The following is a 20,233-nucleotide window of genomic DNA, read 5'->3' on the forward strand; positions in this document are numbered from 1 at the left end:
GTGTAACCTCCACCCATAATAATTCACAGGAACTATCCACTTTGCCTAGAAAAACCTGATTTTGCGCATTTTCCTCAGTGGAGGCACCGGAAACTACACTGTCATCTAAATAATTTGCACAACCTGGCACAGACACCATAAGCTGTTCCAAAAAAACATTGAAAAACAGTGGGAGTGCTGGCAACTAACATATGTTGTGGCTGTATCTCAAAAGAGCTGTAATTAGGCATCCAACAGCTCAATTTTTGAGAAATATTGACCATGTGATAACTTTGGAAAGGGTTTGTCCGGGTGTAGTATCGGGTAAGTATCCACTACAGATTGTGCATCCACAAAAACTTTAAAACCAGCCCAATGGTTTCTGTACTATAACTAAGGGGGAGTAGACCATTCACCTGATGCAACAGGTCAGATAATGCCAGATTCCAAGAGGCGATCTAAATCATCTTTGATTTGTTCCCCGAGTGCCACTAGAAACGGACAGGCCTGGAAGAAATGAGGCCTAGCAGAAGGTTTCACAATAAGGCATGCCTGAAAATTGTTGGCACACGCCAATCCATGAGAGAACTGAGAGGAAAACTCAGAACATAATGCATCTAACTGTGTATAGAGGACTTGTTCTGACACTAAATTCACTTCACATGAAATTGTAAAACCAAACAACGTAAAAGCACCTAATCCAAAAAGATTCTTTGTAGATGTGTTATCCACAACAAGAAATATAACTGACCAGACTGCTGACTTGTAGATCACTCAGGGGCAGAGAACTGGCTGAGAATAGGGATACTCTGTTTTTTGTAATTTACTAACTTTCTTGACACAGGGAGAAGTGGAGGAGAGCCTAGTTTGTGAGTTAAATGATGTTATCACAGCTCGTGTATCCAGTTGCAAGTGCAGAACATTATGAAAAAACCATACCATCAATAAAAAACTTGTTTGGCACAACAGGAACAGCCGATACAATGTTTACATCCATATCCACATCAGGATCATTGTGCTGAATTTTTGCATTACAAACAGAACCAATGTGCCCTTTTTTGTTGCAGTTATGACAGGTAGCCCAGCAGTCTGGGCACTCGTGATTAATGAAACAATGTAATTTGCTGTTTACAGGCCTGTTTACTTTGTTGGTGTGCCTGCTGCATGGAGTGAAGTCAGCCACCTTGATGCTCTGACTGTGAGCAGACTGCTGTAACTGTGTCTTACTCCTGCAAACCATCTGAAACCTGGTGTGGAGGAGACGGTTGGACTGCTGATACTTCACACCATGACTCAATTTGATTATCTGCAGCTCGTGACACATTGAATTCTATATGTCAGGAGCTGCAGGTAACCAAATTGAGCCATGGTGTGCAGTAGTGGATTTTCACAATGGGGCCACACTTCATCGCCTCAGGATTCAGAGCTAAATGGTCATCTGATCAGCATATGGCTCTTCATGCACAACAGACACAAAAGGGCAATGATGACTTAAGCCATGGAGTTCAGCTACCCATGCTTGATAGGATTGATGTGGTTGCTTCCTACAGCAGTAAAACTCAACCTGTGATGCAATAACGTGTGTGTGCTTACAGTAGTATTTTGAAAGAAGTTCACACATTTGGTCAAACATTAAAGAAGATGAATCCTATGAAGGGGCAAGTTGACATAGGACTTGATACATTTTTGGCTATATCCATGAAAGGAACAAGGCATGACATAAAATAGCTTCAGTGATTGCAACAGCTTGGAAGTATTGTCCTACATGTTTCTCATATGCATCCCATTCCTCAATGGACTCATCATATGTAGAAAAAGGAGGTGGATACACAACAGGGCTGAAGAGGGCAAAACACCAGGTGATAAAGACTGAGGAGCATACCAACTAGACAAAACAGAAGCCAATAATTGAAGTACTGAGTTTTACAGTCCAGCACCTGTTATTGGTTGTGCAACACCATGGCGAATGACTCTCGCTTTTTTGTCCAACCAATGTAAAATGTCCTCTGTAACACCATCAGCCATTGTAAGAATATATGGAGAACTGAGCAGAGTAGAAATATGTTTGTGGAATAGGACCACACTTGTCACCAGTTGTGTTGTAATTAGGTATAAGTACAACAAAACCAGTAGACTGAACACTACTTTATTCCATGGAAGCATTATCACCTTGAACACAGTATTTAAATAACATTCAGCAGGAACCAATTACTTATACAAAGAGCTGCAGAAATACACATAGAGAACTGAAGCCAACCATAGCTCAGCTAGCCTTAAATTTGCCGCACATGCAGCCTTTTCAAAGTATGCACACCCATCACTACACTTACATGAATGAAAATAGAATATTATGCAAATGATGTTCTGTGAGTACTGCTCTAAAATGAATTGCTGGGTAGTGTGAGGAAGCATCAGCAATGGCAGGTTGGTTTGTTTCATTGTTTCAGAAGAATTTACTGGTACAACTGCTGAAAATAACAATCACAGTATAACAATGAAATTAACAAAATTGTCTGCCTATATACAAAGCAAAATGTATATGACAGCACATGTTCTGCCATATGTAATGCATCAGAGTTTGCTGTCCTTTCAAGGTACTTAACCAGTTTCATTTATGAAATAATTAGCTACCGTATGTTCATTTCTTAGTGCTTCCTCTTCTTTCATCCAAGTTTGTGGAAAAAACTAAAATCCTTTGAGAGTAAATGTATCTTCAAGTTGGTGACCATGTCTGTTGCATACATAATTACACAGAGTGAAGTACGTTTTAGATATTTCAATAGCAAAATTGAAACAATGGAAAATCCAGGATGGAATGTAACAGTTTTATGAAAAGGAAAGTTACGAGTCACCATATAGTGGAGATGCTGAGTCACAGATAGGTACAATACAACAAAAAGACTGTCACAAATCAGCTTTCAGCCAGTAAGAACTTCATGAAAAATAGACAACAAATACAGACATACACTCACACAAATGCAACTCACATAGACATGACTGCAGTCTCTTGGCAACTGAAGCTTCAGAAAAGACAAATGGTTCTTCTTCCAACTTTAAAAATCTAAAATGTCCCAACACAAATTGGCCAGCGGCTTCTTTTTCCACTACAAATTTTTTGAAATATGTGTGGTGGGTTCTGTAAATCAAAGTACCATTACAATCAGTAACAAAAAGAAAGCATGGAGTGAAAAGATTGTATAGGGAGACAAAGATATGAATACAGTAAGTAGATTCAGAAGAATGTAGGTTGCAGCAGTTACTCAGAGATAAAGAGGCTTGCACAAGATAGAGTAGCATGGAGAGCTACATCAAACCAGTCCCTGGACTGAAGACCACAACAACAGAAAGAAATCCAGTTCTTCATCAAGCTGCAAAGTGAGATGATAAGGTGTGAAAGAACCAAAATTTGATAAGCTGCCTCAAAAGTTGGATGAGAAATGTCACATAGCAAGGAACACATGTAAATCCCAAAACAGTAGTTTTTAATTTTTTACATGAAAAGTAGCTTTCAGGAGAGACTAACTGCAGAGACCAGTGTAGCTTTGCTACATTTGCCTAAAACGTTAAGTCGACTAAAGCCAGAACATCTATATTGTGAGAAGAATGTACCGTGTTACTCACCGAATAATGTCCAATGGCATCAAGTCACATGCATGCCACACTACTGCCATGTAGCTTCCATGCCACGTATCACGTCACTAGTCACACCTTTTCAGTAAGAGACCTGCCTTAGATTTGCCATGGACATCTTCATTCTCTCAGGGCTGGTAGAGAACCTGGAATAGCAGTTTAATGCAATGGCTGGTGTTGAGCAAGTTCCCTCCTCACTGGTTTGAAATTTCATGCAAGGCCTACCTCATCACAAACAGAACTCTTCTTCAGGAGGCTACATTTGCTGTAGAGTCCAACCTGTTAGAGGAGATGTTCCAGGAGTCATTCTCACATTTAGACAGAATACTGCTCTCCCCTCTGCAGTGAATTACAAATTCTTTCAAATACCTCCCAGAAAATCTCGTAAAGCTTGACATGACCATTATCAATTTCATTATTCCTTGATGCCTCAGATGAGTCCTATCAAATAATTCTGTCTTTTAGTCCAAGTTGTGCCATAAATTTATTTCAGCTCAGTTTGATTCAGTACCTCATCATTTGTTATCCCTCCTAATCTTCAGCATTCTTCTGCAGCATTGTATTTCAAAAGCTTCCATTCTCATTTTGTCTGCACTGCTTATCATCCACATTTTATGTCTTGTAAATAAGGCTGCACTCCTGACAGCTACAATCACTTCTAGACATTTAATAGAGGGAAACATTCCACGTGGGAAAAATATATCTAAACACAAAGATTCTGTAACTTACCAAACGAAAGCGTTGGTACGTTGATAGAAACAATAACAAACACAAACACACACACAAAATTCAAGCTTTCGCAACCAACAGTTGCTTTATCAGGAAAGAGGGAAGGAGAGGGAAAGACAAAAGGATGTGGGTTTTAAGGGAGGGGTAAGGAGTCATTCCAATCCCGGGAGCGGAAAGACTTATGCTTAAGACTTATGCTTAAAACCCACATCCTTTCGTCTTTCCCTCTCCTTCCCTCTCTGATGAAGCAACCGTGGGTTGCGAAAGCTTCAAATTTGTGTGTGTGTTTGTGTCTGTTTTTGTTTCTATCAACGTACCAATGCTTTCGATGATGTAACTTACCAAGCGAAAGCGTTGGCATGTTGATAGACACACAAACAAACACAAACACACACACACAAAATTCAAGCTTTCGCAACCAAAGGTTGCTTCATCAGGAAAGAGGGAAGGAGAGAGAAAGACGAAAGGATGTGGATTTTAAGGGAGAGGTTAAGGAGTCATTCCAACCCCGGGAGCAGAAAGACTTACCTTAGGGGGAAAAAAGGACAAGTATACACTCGCGCACACACACACACACATATCCATCCACACATATACAGACACAAGCAGACATTTGCGAAGGCAAAGAGTTTGGGCAGAGATGTCAGTCAAGGCGGAAGTACAGAGGCAAAGGAAATTAGCGGAGGTTGAGGCCTGGTGGGTAACACGAAGAGAGGATATACTGAAGGGCAAGTTCCCATCTCCAGAGTTCTGACAGGTTGGTGTAAGTGGGAAGTATCCAGATAACCTGGACGGTGTAACACTGTGCCAAGATGTGCTGGCCGTCCACCAAGGCATGTTTAACCACAGGGTGATCCTCATTACCAACAAACACTGTCTGCCTGTGTCCGTTCATGCGAATGGACAGTTTGTTGCTGGTCATTCCCACATAGAAGGCTTCACAGTGTAGGCATGTCAGTTGGTATATCACATGGGTGCTTTCACACGTGGCTCTGCCTTTGATTGTGTACACCTTCTGGGTTACAGGACTGGAGTAGGTTGTGGTGGGAGTGTGCATGGGACAGGTTTTATGCCGGGGGTGGTTACAAGGGTAGGAGCCAGAGGGTAGGGAAGGTGGTTTTGGGATTTCATAGGGATGAACCAAGAGGTTACGAAGGTTAGGTGGACGATGGAAAGACACTCGTGGTGGAGTGGGGAGGATTTCATGAAGGATGGATCTCATTTCAGGGCAGGATTTGAGGAAGTCGTATACCTGCTGGAGAGCCACATTCAGAGTCTGATTCAGTCCCAGAAAGTATCCTGTCACAAGTGGGGCACTTTTGGGGTTCTTCTGTGGGAGGTTCTGGGTTTGAGAGGATGAGGAAGTGGCTCTGGTTATTTGCTTCTGTACCAGGTCGGGAGGGTAGTTGCGGGATGCGAAAGCTGTTGTCAGGTTGTTGGTGTAATGTTTCAGGGATTCCGGACTGGAGCAGATTCGTTTGCCACGAAGACCTAGGCTGTAGGGAAGGGACCGTTTGATGTGGAATGGGTGGCAGCTGTCATAATGCAGGTACTGTTGCTTGTTGGTGGGTTTGAAGTGGACGGATGTGTGAAGATGGCCATTGGACAGATGGAGGTCAATGTCAAGGAAAGTGGCATGGGATTTGGAGTAGGACCAGGTGAATCTGATGGAACCAAAGGAGTTGAGATTGGAGTGGAAATTCTGGAGTTCTTCTTCACTTTGAGTCCAGATCATGAAGATTTCATCAATAAATCTGTACCAAACTTTGGGTTGGCAGGCCTGGGTAACCATTCGGCTTCCTCTAAGTGACCCATAAATAGGTTGGCGTATGAGGGGGCCATCCTGGTACCCATGGCTGCTCCCTTTAATTGTTGGTATGTCTGGCCTTCGAAAGTGAAGAACTTGTGAGTCAGGATGAAGCTGTCTAAGGTAATGAGGAAAGAGTTTTAGGTGGGGTGGCAGGTGATCAGCATGAAAGGGAGTGCTCCATTGCAGCGAGGCCCTGGACATGCGGAATATTTGTGTATAAGGAAGTGGCATCAATGGTTACAAAGATGGTTTCCGGGGGTAACAGATTGGGTAAGGATTCCAGGCGTTCAAGAAAGTGGTTGATGTCTTTGATGAACGATGGGAGACTGCATGTAAATGGTTGAAGGTGTTGATCTACATAGGCAAAGATATGTTCTGTGGGGGCTTGGTGACCAGCTACAATGGGGCGGCCGGGATGATTGGGTTTGTGAATTTTAGGAAGAAGGTAGAAGGTAAGGGTGCGGGGTGTCGGTGGGGTCAGGAGGGTGATGGAGTCAGGTGAAAGGTTTTGTAGGGGGCCTATATATATAAAAGAGGGAAACATTCCACGTGGGAAAAATATATCTAAAAACAAAGATGATGTAACTTACCAAACGAAAGCGTTGGTATGTTGATAGACACACAAACAAACACAAACACACACACAAAATTCAAGCTTTCGCAACCCATGGTTGCTTCATCACAAAAGAGGGAAGGAGAGGGAAAGACGAAAGGATGTGGGTTTTAAGGGAGAGCGAAAGAAGCCATTCCAATCCCGGGAGCGGAAAGACTTACCTTAGGGGGAAGAAAGACAAATGTCTGCTTGTGCCTGTATATGTGTGGATGGATATGTGTGTGTGTGCAAGTGAATTCTTGTCCTTTTTTCCCCCTAAGGTAAGTCTTTCCACTCCCAGGATTGGAATGACTCCTACCCTCTCCCTTAAAACCCACATCCTTTCGCCTTTCCCTCTCCTTCCCTCTTTCCTGACGAAGCAACCGTTGGTTGCAGAAGTTTGAATTTTGTGTGTGTGTTTGTGTTTGTTTGTTTATATATATATATATATATATATATATATATATATATATATATATATATATATATATATATATATAAAGGACGGGTATACACTCGCACACACACACATATCCATCCACACATATTTCCTGACGAAGCAACCATTGGTTGCGAAAGCTAGAATTTTGTGTGTATGAATGTGTTTGTTTGTGTTTCTATCAACCTTGTGTCTGTATATGTGTGGATGGATATGTGTGTGTGTGTGTGAGTGTATACCCGTCCTTTTTTCCCCCTAAGGTAAGTCTTTCCGCTCCCGGGATTGGAATGACTCCTTACCCTCTCCCTTAAAACCCAAATCCTTTAGTCTTTCCCTCTCCTTCCCTCTTTCCTGACGAGGCAACCGTTGGTTGCGAAAGCTAGAATTTTGTGTGTATGTTTGTGTTTGTTTGTGTGTCTGTCGACCTGCCAGCACTTTCATATACAAACACATTCATACACATAAAATTCTAGCTTTCGCAACCAATGGTTGCTTCGTCAGGAAAGAGGGAAGGAGAGGGAAAGGCGAAAGGATGTGGGTTTTAAGGGAGAGGGTAAGGAGTCATTCCAATCCCGGGAGCGGAAAGACTTACCTTAGGGGGAAAAAAGGACGGGTATACACTCGCACACACACACATATCCATCCACACATATACAGTTTGTTGCGAAAGCTTGAATTTTGTGTGTATGTTTGTGTTTGTTTGTGTGTCTATCGACATGGCAGGATATGTGTGGATGGATATGTGTGTGTGTGCGCAAGTGTATACCCATCCTTTTTTCCCCCCTAAGGTAAGTCTTTCTGCTCCCGGGATTGGAATGGCTTCTTTCGCTCTCCCTTAAAACCCACATCCTTTCGTCTTTCCCTCCCCTTCCCTCTTTCGTGATGAAGCAACCATGGGTTGCGAAAGCTTGAATATTGTGTGTTTGTTTGTGTTAGTTTGTGTGTCTATCGACCTGCCAGCGCTTCGTTTGGTAAGTCACATCATCTTTGTTTTTAGATATATTTTTCCCACGTGGAATGTTTCCATATATATATATATATATATATATATATATATATATATATATATATATATATATATATATATATATATATATATATATAAACAAAGATGATGTGGCTTACCAAACGAAAGCGCTGGCAGGTCGATACACACACAAACAAACACAAACATACACACAAAATTCTAGCTTTTGCAACCAACGGTTGCTTCATCAGGAAAGAGGGAGGGAGAGGGAAAGTCGAAAGGATGTGGGTTTTAAGGGAGAGGGTAAAGAGTCATTCCAATCCCGGGAGTGGAAAGACTTACCTTAGGGGGAAAAAAGGACGGGTATACACTCGCACACACGCACATATCCATCCACACATGTACAGACACAAGCAGACATATTCAAAGACAAAGAGTTTGGGCAGAGATGTCAGTCGAGGCGGAAGTGCAGAGGCAAAGATGTTGTTCAATGACAGGTGAGGTATGAGTGGCGGCAACTTGAAATTAGCGGAGATTGAGGCCTGGTGGGTAACTGGAAGAGAGGATATATTGAAGAGCAAGTTCCCATCTCCGGAGTTCGGATAGGTTGGTGTTAGTGGGAAGTATCCAGATAACCCAGACGGTGTAACACTGTGCCAAGATGTGCTGGCTGTGCACCAAGTCATGTTTAGCCACAGGGTGATCCTCATTACCAACAAACACTGTCTGCCTGTGTCCATTCATGTGAATGGACAGTTTGTTGCTGGTCATTCCCACATAGAATGCGTCACAGTGTAGGCAGGTCAGTTGGTAAATCACGTGGGTGCTTTCACACGTGGCTCTGCCTTTGATCGTGTACACCTTCCGGGTTACAGGCCTGGAGTAGGTGGTGGTGGGAGGGTGCATGGGACAGGTTGTACACCGGAGGCAGTTACAAGGGTAGGAGCCAGAGGGTAGGGAAGGTGGTTTGGGGATTTCATAGGGATGAGCTAACAGGTTACGAAGGTTAGGTGGACGGCGGAAAGACACTCTTGGTGGAGTGGGGAGGATTTCATGAAGGATGGATCTCATTTCATCTGAATTCAAATGATCTTCAAGTCCTCTGCTGTCTCTGACAGAATTACCAATCTTAAAAGTTTTTATTTTGTCTCTCTGAAGTTTATCCTTTTCAAAATTTCTTCTTTTTTTGCTTGCTTAATGTACATGTTAAATAACAAGGGAAACAACTACAATGCTGTCTCATTTCCTTATCAGTTACTGTTTTTATACTTTTATTATTACAATCTGATTTCTGTACAGGTTGTAGGCTATTTAATCCGTTCTTCTATCAGAATTACAAGAAGTGTATTCCAGTGAAGACTGTAAAATCTCTGTGATTTGTGTCTACAGATTCTGAGGAATCCATACTGGTCTCTGTCGAGGTCAGTTTCCATCAATCTTTCTTCTTAATCGTCAATATCAGAAGATCAGAAAACAGCCACTGTTGAAAAGCAGTCATTTATACTATCTTCAGTGTGATACAACATAAGATTGCATGTGCTTCTCCATAATCAAGGTATGAGTAACTCTATTTGACTTGACAGAAACAGACACACACGTTCCATTCCCCCAAACATCTGTATGCAGTATTGATTAGAATTTGGTAGTCAAACCCCTAAAAGTCAGTTGCCTTGATTGAAGATTAGACAACTATGTGAGAGAATGAAATAAAGTTGAAAGAAAGAAAAAGGAATGGATAAAATGCCACATAGCAAAAAGAAACTTACACAGCACAGAAAGATGCCAAACAGTAAGCAGACTAAAATTAGCTAGTGCATCTATACAGCCCTCATGATATAAAAATATTTGCACAGCAAACAACTGGTTCACATTTCAGCTGGAACTGCTGTAGTAAAGAAAAACATCAAACTATGAGACTGTGACACTGCAACGTGCAGCAATTGCATAAGGAGACACTGAAACTATCCTTTATTATTGAACCATTTTTAAGTGTTTGTAATAAGGCATTCATACTTCAATTAAATTTTTCTCAGAATCTACTACTTAATGCTGATCTCATGTTTAATTTCATTTTTCAGTGAAGATTACATCATTGCCCATGGATTATCTAATGACTCTAAAGTCCAACAACGTCTTTATACTGACCTGAAATCAGCTGCAGAATCAGGGTGGGATTTCTCTTCAAGATGGTTCATAACAAATGGAACAAATGAAGGTACTTTTTAAAGTTTCACAATTTCACTGCAGTAAATAAACTATATGAGAGTTGTCTATTCTTTCAAACATGTCTGAGACAGCATTTTTCACTTAGTGGGCACACACTGATAAGCCAAAACATTATAACCACTGACCACTATGACACTGGATGCTGCCTGGTGGCACTGAGGGCAGGTAACGTGATAACAAAAGTATGTAAGTGGACCACACACGGACAGGGGATCACCCTAGCGAAGACATGGGCTGCAAATAGGGAAATACCTTGAGATAAGCAACTTTGATGAAGGGCAGATTATTATTATGCAGGGCCTGTGAATGAGTATCTTGAAAAAGGTGTTGCTAGTCATATGTTCACATGTTACTGTCATGAGCATCTACAGAAAGAGGTAGAATGACAATGAAACTACCACTAGGCACTAAACAGTTACCTGGACATCCATGACTCTTCACAGAATGTGCAGTTCAAATGCTTGTCTGCTCTGTAAAGTAGGATAGATGGTGATCTGTGGGATCTCTGCCAAATAGGCACAATGCTGGTGCACACACGTGTTTTGGAGCACACCACTTGTTGTACATTATTGAACAAGGAGCTCTGCTGCAGACCATCCCTACATGTTTACATATTGATCCATTGACACCATCAGTTACAATTGCAATGGGCACAGGACCACCAGGAGTTGACTGTCAATCAATGGAAATGTGTTGTGTGAATCACATTTTTGCTACACTAGCTCTATGGTCATCTCCACAAATGCCATCATCGAGGTGAATAGTGGGTCGAAACGTGCAGCGTGCCACAGATGCAGGCTGGCAAGGGCCCTATTATGCTATGGGAGAAATTCTCCTGCACTTGCATGGAAATGGTGGTAGTAATCAAAGATGTGCTGACAGATGTGAACTGCCTGCATCCCTTCATGGTTGATGTCTTCCCTGGTGGTGATGTCATCTTTCTGCAGTATAATTGTCCATGTCTTGGAGACAGAACCATGCCACAGTGGTTCAAGGAGCATTGTACTGAACTCAAGTTAATGTCTCACCAATTAAATTCGCCTGATGGCCAAAGTCGTCTCATGTAAATCCTGTGGAACCCATCTGGGTTGCTATCAGGTGCCATCACCACATTCGTAAATCGGTGGCCCATTACTTATGTGAATTACATGACCTTTGTGTAGACATCTAATGTCACATACGTCCATAAAATTAACAACAAACTGTCTGATCTCTGATATGCAGAATCAGTCATGTATTTTGTTCCAAAGATGGACAAACAAGCTATTAAGCAGGTGGTCATAATGGTTTACCTTATCAGTGTATATGTTTATAAATGATGTAAGAAAAACTCAGGCATTAGTGGCAACTGGGCACTGAAATAAATCCGATGGTGAAGTGAACATTTAAGCTGGATGGCATTTGAAACTAGATTTTCTCCTTTACATGAGCAGCCGCCTTAACCAATTCAGCTATCCAAGCATGCTTTCTGCTCAACACTAATTCTCAGTTTGATGCCTATTACACATGTAGTGTCCACTGTCCATTGTCCTCACTGCCCATAGCCTCTCCTGATTTCCTGCAAAAGTTTGGATGTAGTGTGCATCCAAACTGAAGGTTTTAAAGTTGCAGTCATAACTTGAGAGTTTTTTTTATACTATCATAATATGTGTAAGGGCCATGAGTAACAGTAGTACTGGTAATAGTAGCAGTAGCAACACTAGAAGTCTTCATTCACTAGCTAATATGTGATGCTTTATAGCTCAAAGTCGGTAAGGGAATGTTCAAAGACATGAAAAGTACCCTGGAATAAACTAGTAGAGTTTATGGGCCATGATATTTTGCTTCTGTATGGTACCCATGTAATTACTATAATTGTGGTAATCAGCATAATAATGTTAGCAATAGTATTTCAGAGTTTGAATTTAAAATGGATGTAAATTAACATATATCACACACAAAAGTGAAAAGACCGGCAGATTTTGCAACAATTTATCTGTCATTCATCCACTATGGCTTACTTGTCAAAGGAAAATAATTATTTGTTCTTAGTGACAATCTTTCAAAACTTCAGATCATGTTATTCCAGATAAACAAAAATGACTTAACAGAAGTACAGCAAATTACACTCAGTGTATGTAATTGCATTGTTACTGCCTAATGTAGAAGATGTAATTTGTTATGCTCTACAATCTTTGAAGTTTTTAATGTTATCTTTGGTACACTAGTGTAATCCATACATCTCACTCATGTATTTACATACTAGCTGACAAACCTGACATTGTCTGGGCATTCACTTGCCAATTTTCTGTTACAAATGAAAACAAAAAATGAACTGTCATTATAGTGAAGTATAAAAAAAAATCATTTTCATCTATTCATGTAAACACCTTTGAAGCTATGAAACATTCATACAAAGAAACATAGATCATGTACAAATGTAGAAGCACAGTATAACAATCAAAGAACATGATCCCAGACAGTTTCTGTACAATGGGTACAGCTGCTTCGTGTGTCTACAATGTGATTTTGCAAATGTCTACATGATAATGCCTCTTGGTAGGTCTAAAGACAGTTACTGTTTTCGCCTACAAAATTTGCACTTTGCAGTTGAAAGCTGTGGAAACCACTACCAGGTATCAGGGATTTCCTTAAGATGATTCGATTGTAAGAGTATCTTAGTAGTAAAGAATATGCGAGACACCGAGAACCAAATGGGCCTAATGCACACCCTTGTCAGTTCTGAGATTTTAACATGTATGCAGGTTCGTGGCATCTGTCTATCACTGCTGTACCCCTACACTTTATACATGAACATTTCCAGAAAGCTGTCTCTCCAATTACTCTGACATTTGCTTCCATATGGGCCCAAAGCATGGGTTTGCATTGCAGTAGGTATGGTCACAGGGTACACAAATGCCCATTTCTTCATAAAAGTGGGAAGCTCTTTACGGAATCCCTCACCATAACCTCATCTACCACATTTTGGACACTGAGAATTTAAAACTCTTAAACTCTTAAAATGTTAACTATAAACCTTGCTATCACACAAAAGTTGATGTTTGTAGTAATAATGAACATTTCAGAAATTTTACAATGACAAAGTGGTCATCAAGTTCCATGAACTGTTGTTGAAAGTTACATATTCTTTGTTAGAATCATGAGAGGCCACCATTGTCATCAAGACACTTAGTAGGGAGATCACAGTTTGTTATTTCTCAACACTTTGTAGATGCCTTTCAAAATCAATTGCCCAAATACATAAATGAAAGGCAAATATCAGCCTTGAAACAAACAAACTTAACAAAACTACTAGATCAAGGTTGAAACACATAGTCTTAATGAAACTGATTTGATTTTTTATTGGTCCAGTTTTATCATACAGCACAAATTGTACAATCGATATTGGACAGGTCAAAGATAACTTACAATAATACATAGTAAAATAGGTACCTATTACAATTAATTTTGTTACGTATTCAGAAATTCTCTGACAGAATAGAAACAGTGCTTTATTAGAAATTCCTTTAGTTTAGCTTTAAATATTGGATGAGTAGCAATTTTTATTTCCTCTGGTATCTTATTGTGCAATATTACACCAATGTTAATTATGCTCCTCTGATAGGTGGTTGTTCTGTGATATTTTTTATGTATATTTTATTTCCCTCTGGTACTACAGTTGTGTACATTTTTGTTCTGTAGCAGTTTGCCTGTTTTCAGGAGGCAGTCCCTAGTGAACACAATAGTTTCAAAAATGAATAAACTTGGAACATTTAGTTGCATTCTAAAAACCTTTACACTGTGAGTTGAGTATACCCAGAAAACGATCCCATATCAGACAAGTGAGTGGAACTGTGCATAGTGTGCCTGCAGTACTGTTGTTATGCTTGTTGTATCCTTTAAAATTCTTAGGCCATAGCACACAGATGATAATTTTCTAGACACGTTATTTATATGTGTGTCCCACTTTAAGTCTTGCTGAACCCATGGACCAAAAAATTTTATGTCACATTTCTAGGGGAGCATTTTTTAATTATGCTTAAATAGACATTTGATTAGTTGGAGGAATTAAATGAAAATCAACACACACAGCTTTTTCAGTATTTATAATGAGTTTGTTTTTTGTGAACCACTCAGAAAGTCTTTTCATAGAACTTTTTGCTGTGGACTGCAAAGTTTCTGGACTGGATCCAGTGAGCAATATGCTGGTGTCATCGGCAAACAGGATAGTTTTAGTGAGCCTCATATATTCAACTAAGTTGTCCACATAAATCAAGAAGAGTGGTGGACCTAAGATTGAGCCCTGTGGTACACCATATTTTATTGATAATTCGCTAGAAAGAAAGGAGTTGTTTCTTGTTTTATTCATTTTGTTGAATTCATACTGAAGTGATACTTTCTGCCTGCGGTTTTTTTAGGTATGAACACAACCAGCTATGTGCTACACCTCTTACTCCTCGTCTTTCTAATTCTTCGAGCAGAATTTATGGTCCAGGATGTCAAAGGCTTTTGATAGATCTAGAAAAATACCTTCAGCTAATTTGTGTTGATCAAGGGATTTTAAAATGCAGTCTAAGAATTCGAAAATTGCTGTCTGCATACATTTAGACTTTCTAAAACCATGTTGTTATACTGTAAGAGGTGCATATTTATTTATGAAACTTAAAAGCCTGTCATAGAAGAGTTTTTCTGGAATTTTTTGAGAAGGAACTTAACTGTGACACATGTCGATAGTTTGATATTTTTTCAGAAGAACCTTTTTTTTTTTTTTTTTAGCAGTGGTGAAACTTTTGCTATTTTAAAAAATCTGGAAATACACCAGTTTTTAAAGAGAGGTTTAAAATTTTTGCCAAGGGGTTTGTTAAGTGGTGATCACATGTTTTAATACGAAATCAGGTACTTCATCGAGACCACTTGACATTTTATTGCTAAATGATTTAATTTTACTTATAATTTCACTGGGGTTTGTTTCGTAAACATACATAGAAGCAGTCGAGATCACTGACTTGCTGGAGAAACTTGGGACTGGTCCTTGACTGTGTACTTGAATGAGGTCTTCAGCTAGTGAAGTGAAGTATTCATTGACTTTTTCCACAACTGAATTTGGGTCTGTGACTTTTGAGCCTTCTAGTGTTAATGACACATTTTTTTTCTTTGGCACTGAACTACGAGTTTCTTTCTTTATAACTCTAAACATGGATCTCATTTTGTTAGATGAGTTTCTTATCAAATTGTCATTCCACATAATTTTTGCCTGTCTGACTACTCTACCATGGATTCTTTTGTAGGTTTTTGAATAATATGCGTATTCTTGGGTTACTCCATATTTCTTACAACAGTACTGCAGAAATCTGTTTCTCTCACTGGAAATTTTTATGCCTTTAGTTACCCATTGCTTATTATTGTTAGGTTTTACTGTTTTTACTACTTTTGGAAATGCTACATTACAATAGTGAAGAAAGATGCTCTGGAAACTCATGTACATGCTATCAACATTGTTCTGAGTGGCTATGCTTTCCCAGTCCTTTCAGTGACACACTCGTTTGTCTTTAATTTCGCGGTTCACACATGACCAGGGTGGTAAATCACGATGATGTAGGATGTTCACAATGAGTACATTTGTGTTGGCTAAATTATTTAAACATTTCCTCATTTCTGTAATAACCTTGTATGTCTCGTTTCTATATACGTCGTTTGATCCTCCTACTAACACAGCGAAATTGTCTTTATTCAAATTAGCTATGTCAGCTAGCTAGTAGCTACGTCTAGCTACTGCTAGAGTTCACATCTGAAGTGAACAGACAGTTTGCTCTGAACCTCAAGCAAGTGTGTGTTTGATGAAAATGATTATAATGAGGACCTGTAGTGTTGGGATAGGTCGTGTGTGTGTGTGTGTGTGTGTGTGTGTGTGTGTGTGAGAGAGAGAGAGAGAGAGATACATTTAGTATCTGCTCTGTGTTCCGATTCTAGTTTCACATTAATCAGAAGCTACACAACAATAAAAAAGACACTATTACCACTAGCCTATATATGAAAATTTTGTGGATTAACATTAATAATAATAGTAATAATACTAAATATAAATTATATTTTATAATACAAAGTGGGTTCATTGTTTTTTATAGGAAATATGGGATGTTGAGGATTAGATAAAAAAAAGTCACACCAATGAGACTGGTGATTCGCCTAAAAATTGATTTTCATAAACATCTATTTTTCTCAAAACTTTGTGTCTTTGCACCGTTATGGTTCTCAGTGCCTCAAATGTATCAATGCACCATGCACAATAGAGCAATTCTTCATGCATATCAGTGTTTATGACATCATATCTCTTGTACTTTGTGTCATACAATGATGTATTTGTGTAGGTACATTCAGTGGCATAGGTGGATACCATCTGAGGAAATATTGCAAATGTAGTTAGTAACAAAGGACTAATAAATATAAACATAAGGCATGATGTGGCAGCTTTCCATGTTTGTGACATCATATCTCCTGATCTGATATAATTGTGTAGATACATTCAGTGGAATATGTGACACTGTCTACAAAATGTGTGGAAAATAGGGACAGTAGAAGAGAAGAAAAAATTTAAAAAGTTATGCACAATGCAGCATTTTTTCATGCATCTACATGTTAATGACATCATATCTCCTGAAGTATTTGTGGTTATGAAGATATACCCTTTTGGGTGCATTTAGCAGCATATGTTGGTACTGTCTGTTAAATGTATTGTGAGTACAGTTAGCAGCACAGAAGTAAAACATTTAAATATCATGCATGATGTGACAGTTCTTTATCCATACGATTGTTTACAACATCAAATCTCCTGAACTATTTAAGATAGATAGTTCTTAGCTCCTCAGCAATTGTTGCCTGGCTGTAAAGGATACGTCTATCAAGTTTGGTTGAAATCAATGGTTTACATTTTGTCAGATTGCTTTGCTTCAAAAACCCCCATCCTAACATTTTATATACAATTTAAATTCACCTTTTGTGTTAATTTTATCAAATTTCATGCATATATCATGATATAGTGTGTATTTTCTAACATAAATTGCTGCAAAGAAACAGATTTCATACTACTGTAGCATCAGTTGTACGCTACATCTATGATTTGCACCTGGTTTGGAAAACGTTTCTCCTCAATCACAGTGCAGCTATTTATTTAATAAGTACAATATTTCCAACTTATTGTCCAGTTTGTACTAAGGAAATGTATGAACATAGGCAACAGTGATGTAAACGTAGCTATAATAAAAGACAACTGGTGTGAAGTAATTGTGTGAAGGAATTGTGTGTTCTGTGCCTACTATACCTGTGATACCATCTTAAATTTAGTAAGACACTTGTTAATTTTCAGCCGTGTTATGCAAATTTGTTAGTGATTATACAATTAAAAAGATAAGTTGACACTTAAAAGTCCAAAGTAGCTTTAAAGAAACCAGTAAATTTTATCCCAGGTCTTTGTCTCGAACCAGTTGGATAATATGCGTTATCAGAAGGACAAAGACTCTGTAATTCTACGAGCCAACAAGAGCAATGTCACAAGCAGCCAGTACAATTTTTGATCTTCCATGATGGAGTTTTCAATTTAAACAAGGCTTGGAGTCTGGTACTCAATTTATTAAAAACTCACAAGTTGTAACATCGACTAGAGCTAGAAAATGCAGAGAGATTGTGAGTTTCACAGAACGACAGTGTGGGCTCTGAAAAACCAGAGAGAACCAAAGAGCATAGCAGGCGCTGCAAATCAAATAATGTTATAAATAGTGGTAGAATACTGACAATACTTTACAGTCAGGTTGGAATCCAGGCAGCAAATATTCTTAAGAATGCAGCACACCAGCACCAAAAAAAATCTCTGGCTCAGTCATTGAAATATTGTGTGTAAAACAAAATCAACAACTTGGATGGACACTCAAAAGCATATCAGTAACCAATCAATTTGAGGAATCTGAAGGAACGCAATTTATCATGAGTTAAGTTCCCGAGTTCTCAAAAGGAACTCTTAAGCCTTGTAGTGCAACAAATCAAGAAATTAAAAAAAAACAATCAGAAAGCTTAGTTTAAAGTTATTTGTTTACTGTCCTGTAAAACATTACACCAGCTGCAGGGTAATATCCCTGTGAATGCTGTTCTCAGACATGGGATGAGTTAGTTACTGTTCACGAACAACCTACGAACCATCCTGACTGTTCTCGAGTGATTGGAAGCTGCTGCAGCTGAGTATTGGGAAGACATACTGAGAGATACATAGTAGAGTTATCAAAGGAACATTGGGTATTATCTTGACCTACAGGTGGTGGTGGTGGGGGGGGGGGGGGGGCTGAGGTAATCTTACATGTTTGAGGTACTGACTTCAACTGAAAGTAAAACTGAATCAGTGAAACACATTTCATCTGCTGAGAAACCTACTGTGTCCTTTGTCACAAGGAGGCAAATGCAAAAAGGCAGGGGTCTGTTAATCATCAGTTCAGGTGAATCACAAGCATCACAAATAATGGTATCCCTCACCTCATGGAAATGGCAGCAAGGGATGAGAAGGGTCGCCTCGTGTCCTCTGTGTGAATGCCCAGAGGCTTTATTCAGTATAACGAAGAGGCTGTTCTGGCAGCCAGTGAGGGAACAGGACGCAGTCAACTGCAGACTGTGGCACATGGTGGAATGAACAATGCCTGGCAACCGAGCCCATACTCGAAACATTCTAGCAAATGACAGAGAGGTTTGAGAAGACTTGCAGCTCAAAGAATTCCCTTAAATGGGTCTGGGTTGTGCTACATATCAGAGGCATTTACCCAGATATGTGATTCTGTGTGAGGTGTACATGAGGGCTTTTTTTAGCTAGACAACTCTCCATCCAGTCTGGATAATGATAGCTGTTGAAGAACGAGAAGTATTAGCGCAAGATCTGAAGAAATGGCCCGCTACAGATGAAAAGATAAAAACCCTAATCATTAATTGTCAAAGCATTGCAACAGTCACAGAATATGAAGCAGTCCTGAAAAGCAGCGGAACTTATGTAATACTACGCACAGAAAGGTAGCTAAAACCTGAAACAGACAGCAATGATTTTTTGGTGAAAGTCTAAGTGCATATCAAAAAGATAGTTCAATGAGAAATGAAAGTGGTGTATTTGTCACAGTAGACAATAAACTAAAGTCCACTGAGATCAAAGCTGCACACGAGATAGTGTGGACAAGTCACAGTAGCATGTGTGAGCATAAATGTGTAACTGAATCTTTCTATCAACCACCAAACTTTACCCTAGATGTAGACTAAAACTTTATAAATAAACCTCAGTCAGATACTATGAATGTTTCCCAATCATACTGTTATCATTGGAGACAACTTCAGTCATCCAACAATCAGCAGGGACAGTTACAGCTTTGTAAGAGGTGAGCATAGTATATCATCCTGTAAAACGTTACTAAAAACCTCCCCTGGAAACCACATAGAAAACAGTCTGAAAGCCCACTCATGGTGGATATATGTTACAACAAATGGCAACAAATAAACCTGACCTCTTGGAGAAATCCATACTGATATTTATATCAGTCCCCATAAAGCAGTTGTAGCAACTATGGTTACCAATATAAAAATGGCAGCTAAAACAAGTAGGAAGATTTAATGTTCTATAAAGTAGGTTAAGATGCAGTTGTGCTATACCCCTTTGAGTAACCTGAAACATTTAATTCTGGACAGAAGCATGTAGAAGAATTGTGGCTCAAGTTTAAAGGAATAGTTGACCAAGCAATAGATACATATGGCAGGAGGGACCTCCCATGCTATACAGTTTTTGTAAAGCAACTTATGAAAAAACAGTGACAACTGTGGTGCATACATAAAACAGAGGAGTATTATAAAGAGGGAAGTCCTTAA

At 39.4% G+C, this 20,233-nt stretch overlaps 1 protein-coding gene across 1 annotated transcript in view; it reads left to right on the forward strand.

Annotated features, from left to right (window-relative positions):
* LOC126262787 (trehalase-like) overlaps positions 1 to 20,233 on the forward strand; it is a 361,100-nt gene that overhangs the window by 146,044 nt on the left and 194,823 nt on the right. Inside the window, exon 5 of the mRNA XM_049959608.1 lies at positions 10,225 to 10,361. Within this exon, the coding sequence (XP_049815565.1) occupies positions 10,225 to 10,361 (137 nt within the window). The remainder of the gene's footprint in view (positions 1 to 10,224; positions 10,362 to 20,233) is intronic.

The sequence above is a fragment of the Schistocerca nitens genome, chromosome 6 (genome assembly GCF_023898315.1).
Source record: "Schistocerca nitens isolate TAMUIC-IGC-003100 chromosome 6, iqSchNite1.1, whole genome shotgun sequence".
Taxonomy (NCBI): domain Eukaryota; kingdom Metazoa; phylum Arthropoda; class Insecta; order Orthoptera; family Acrididae; genus Schistocerca; species Schistocerca nitens.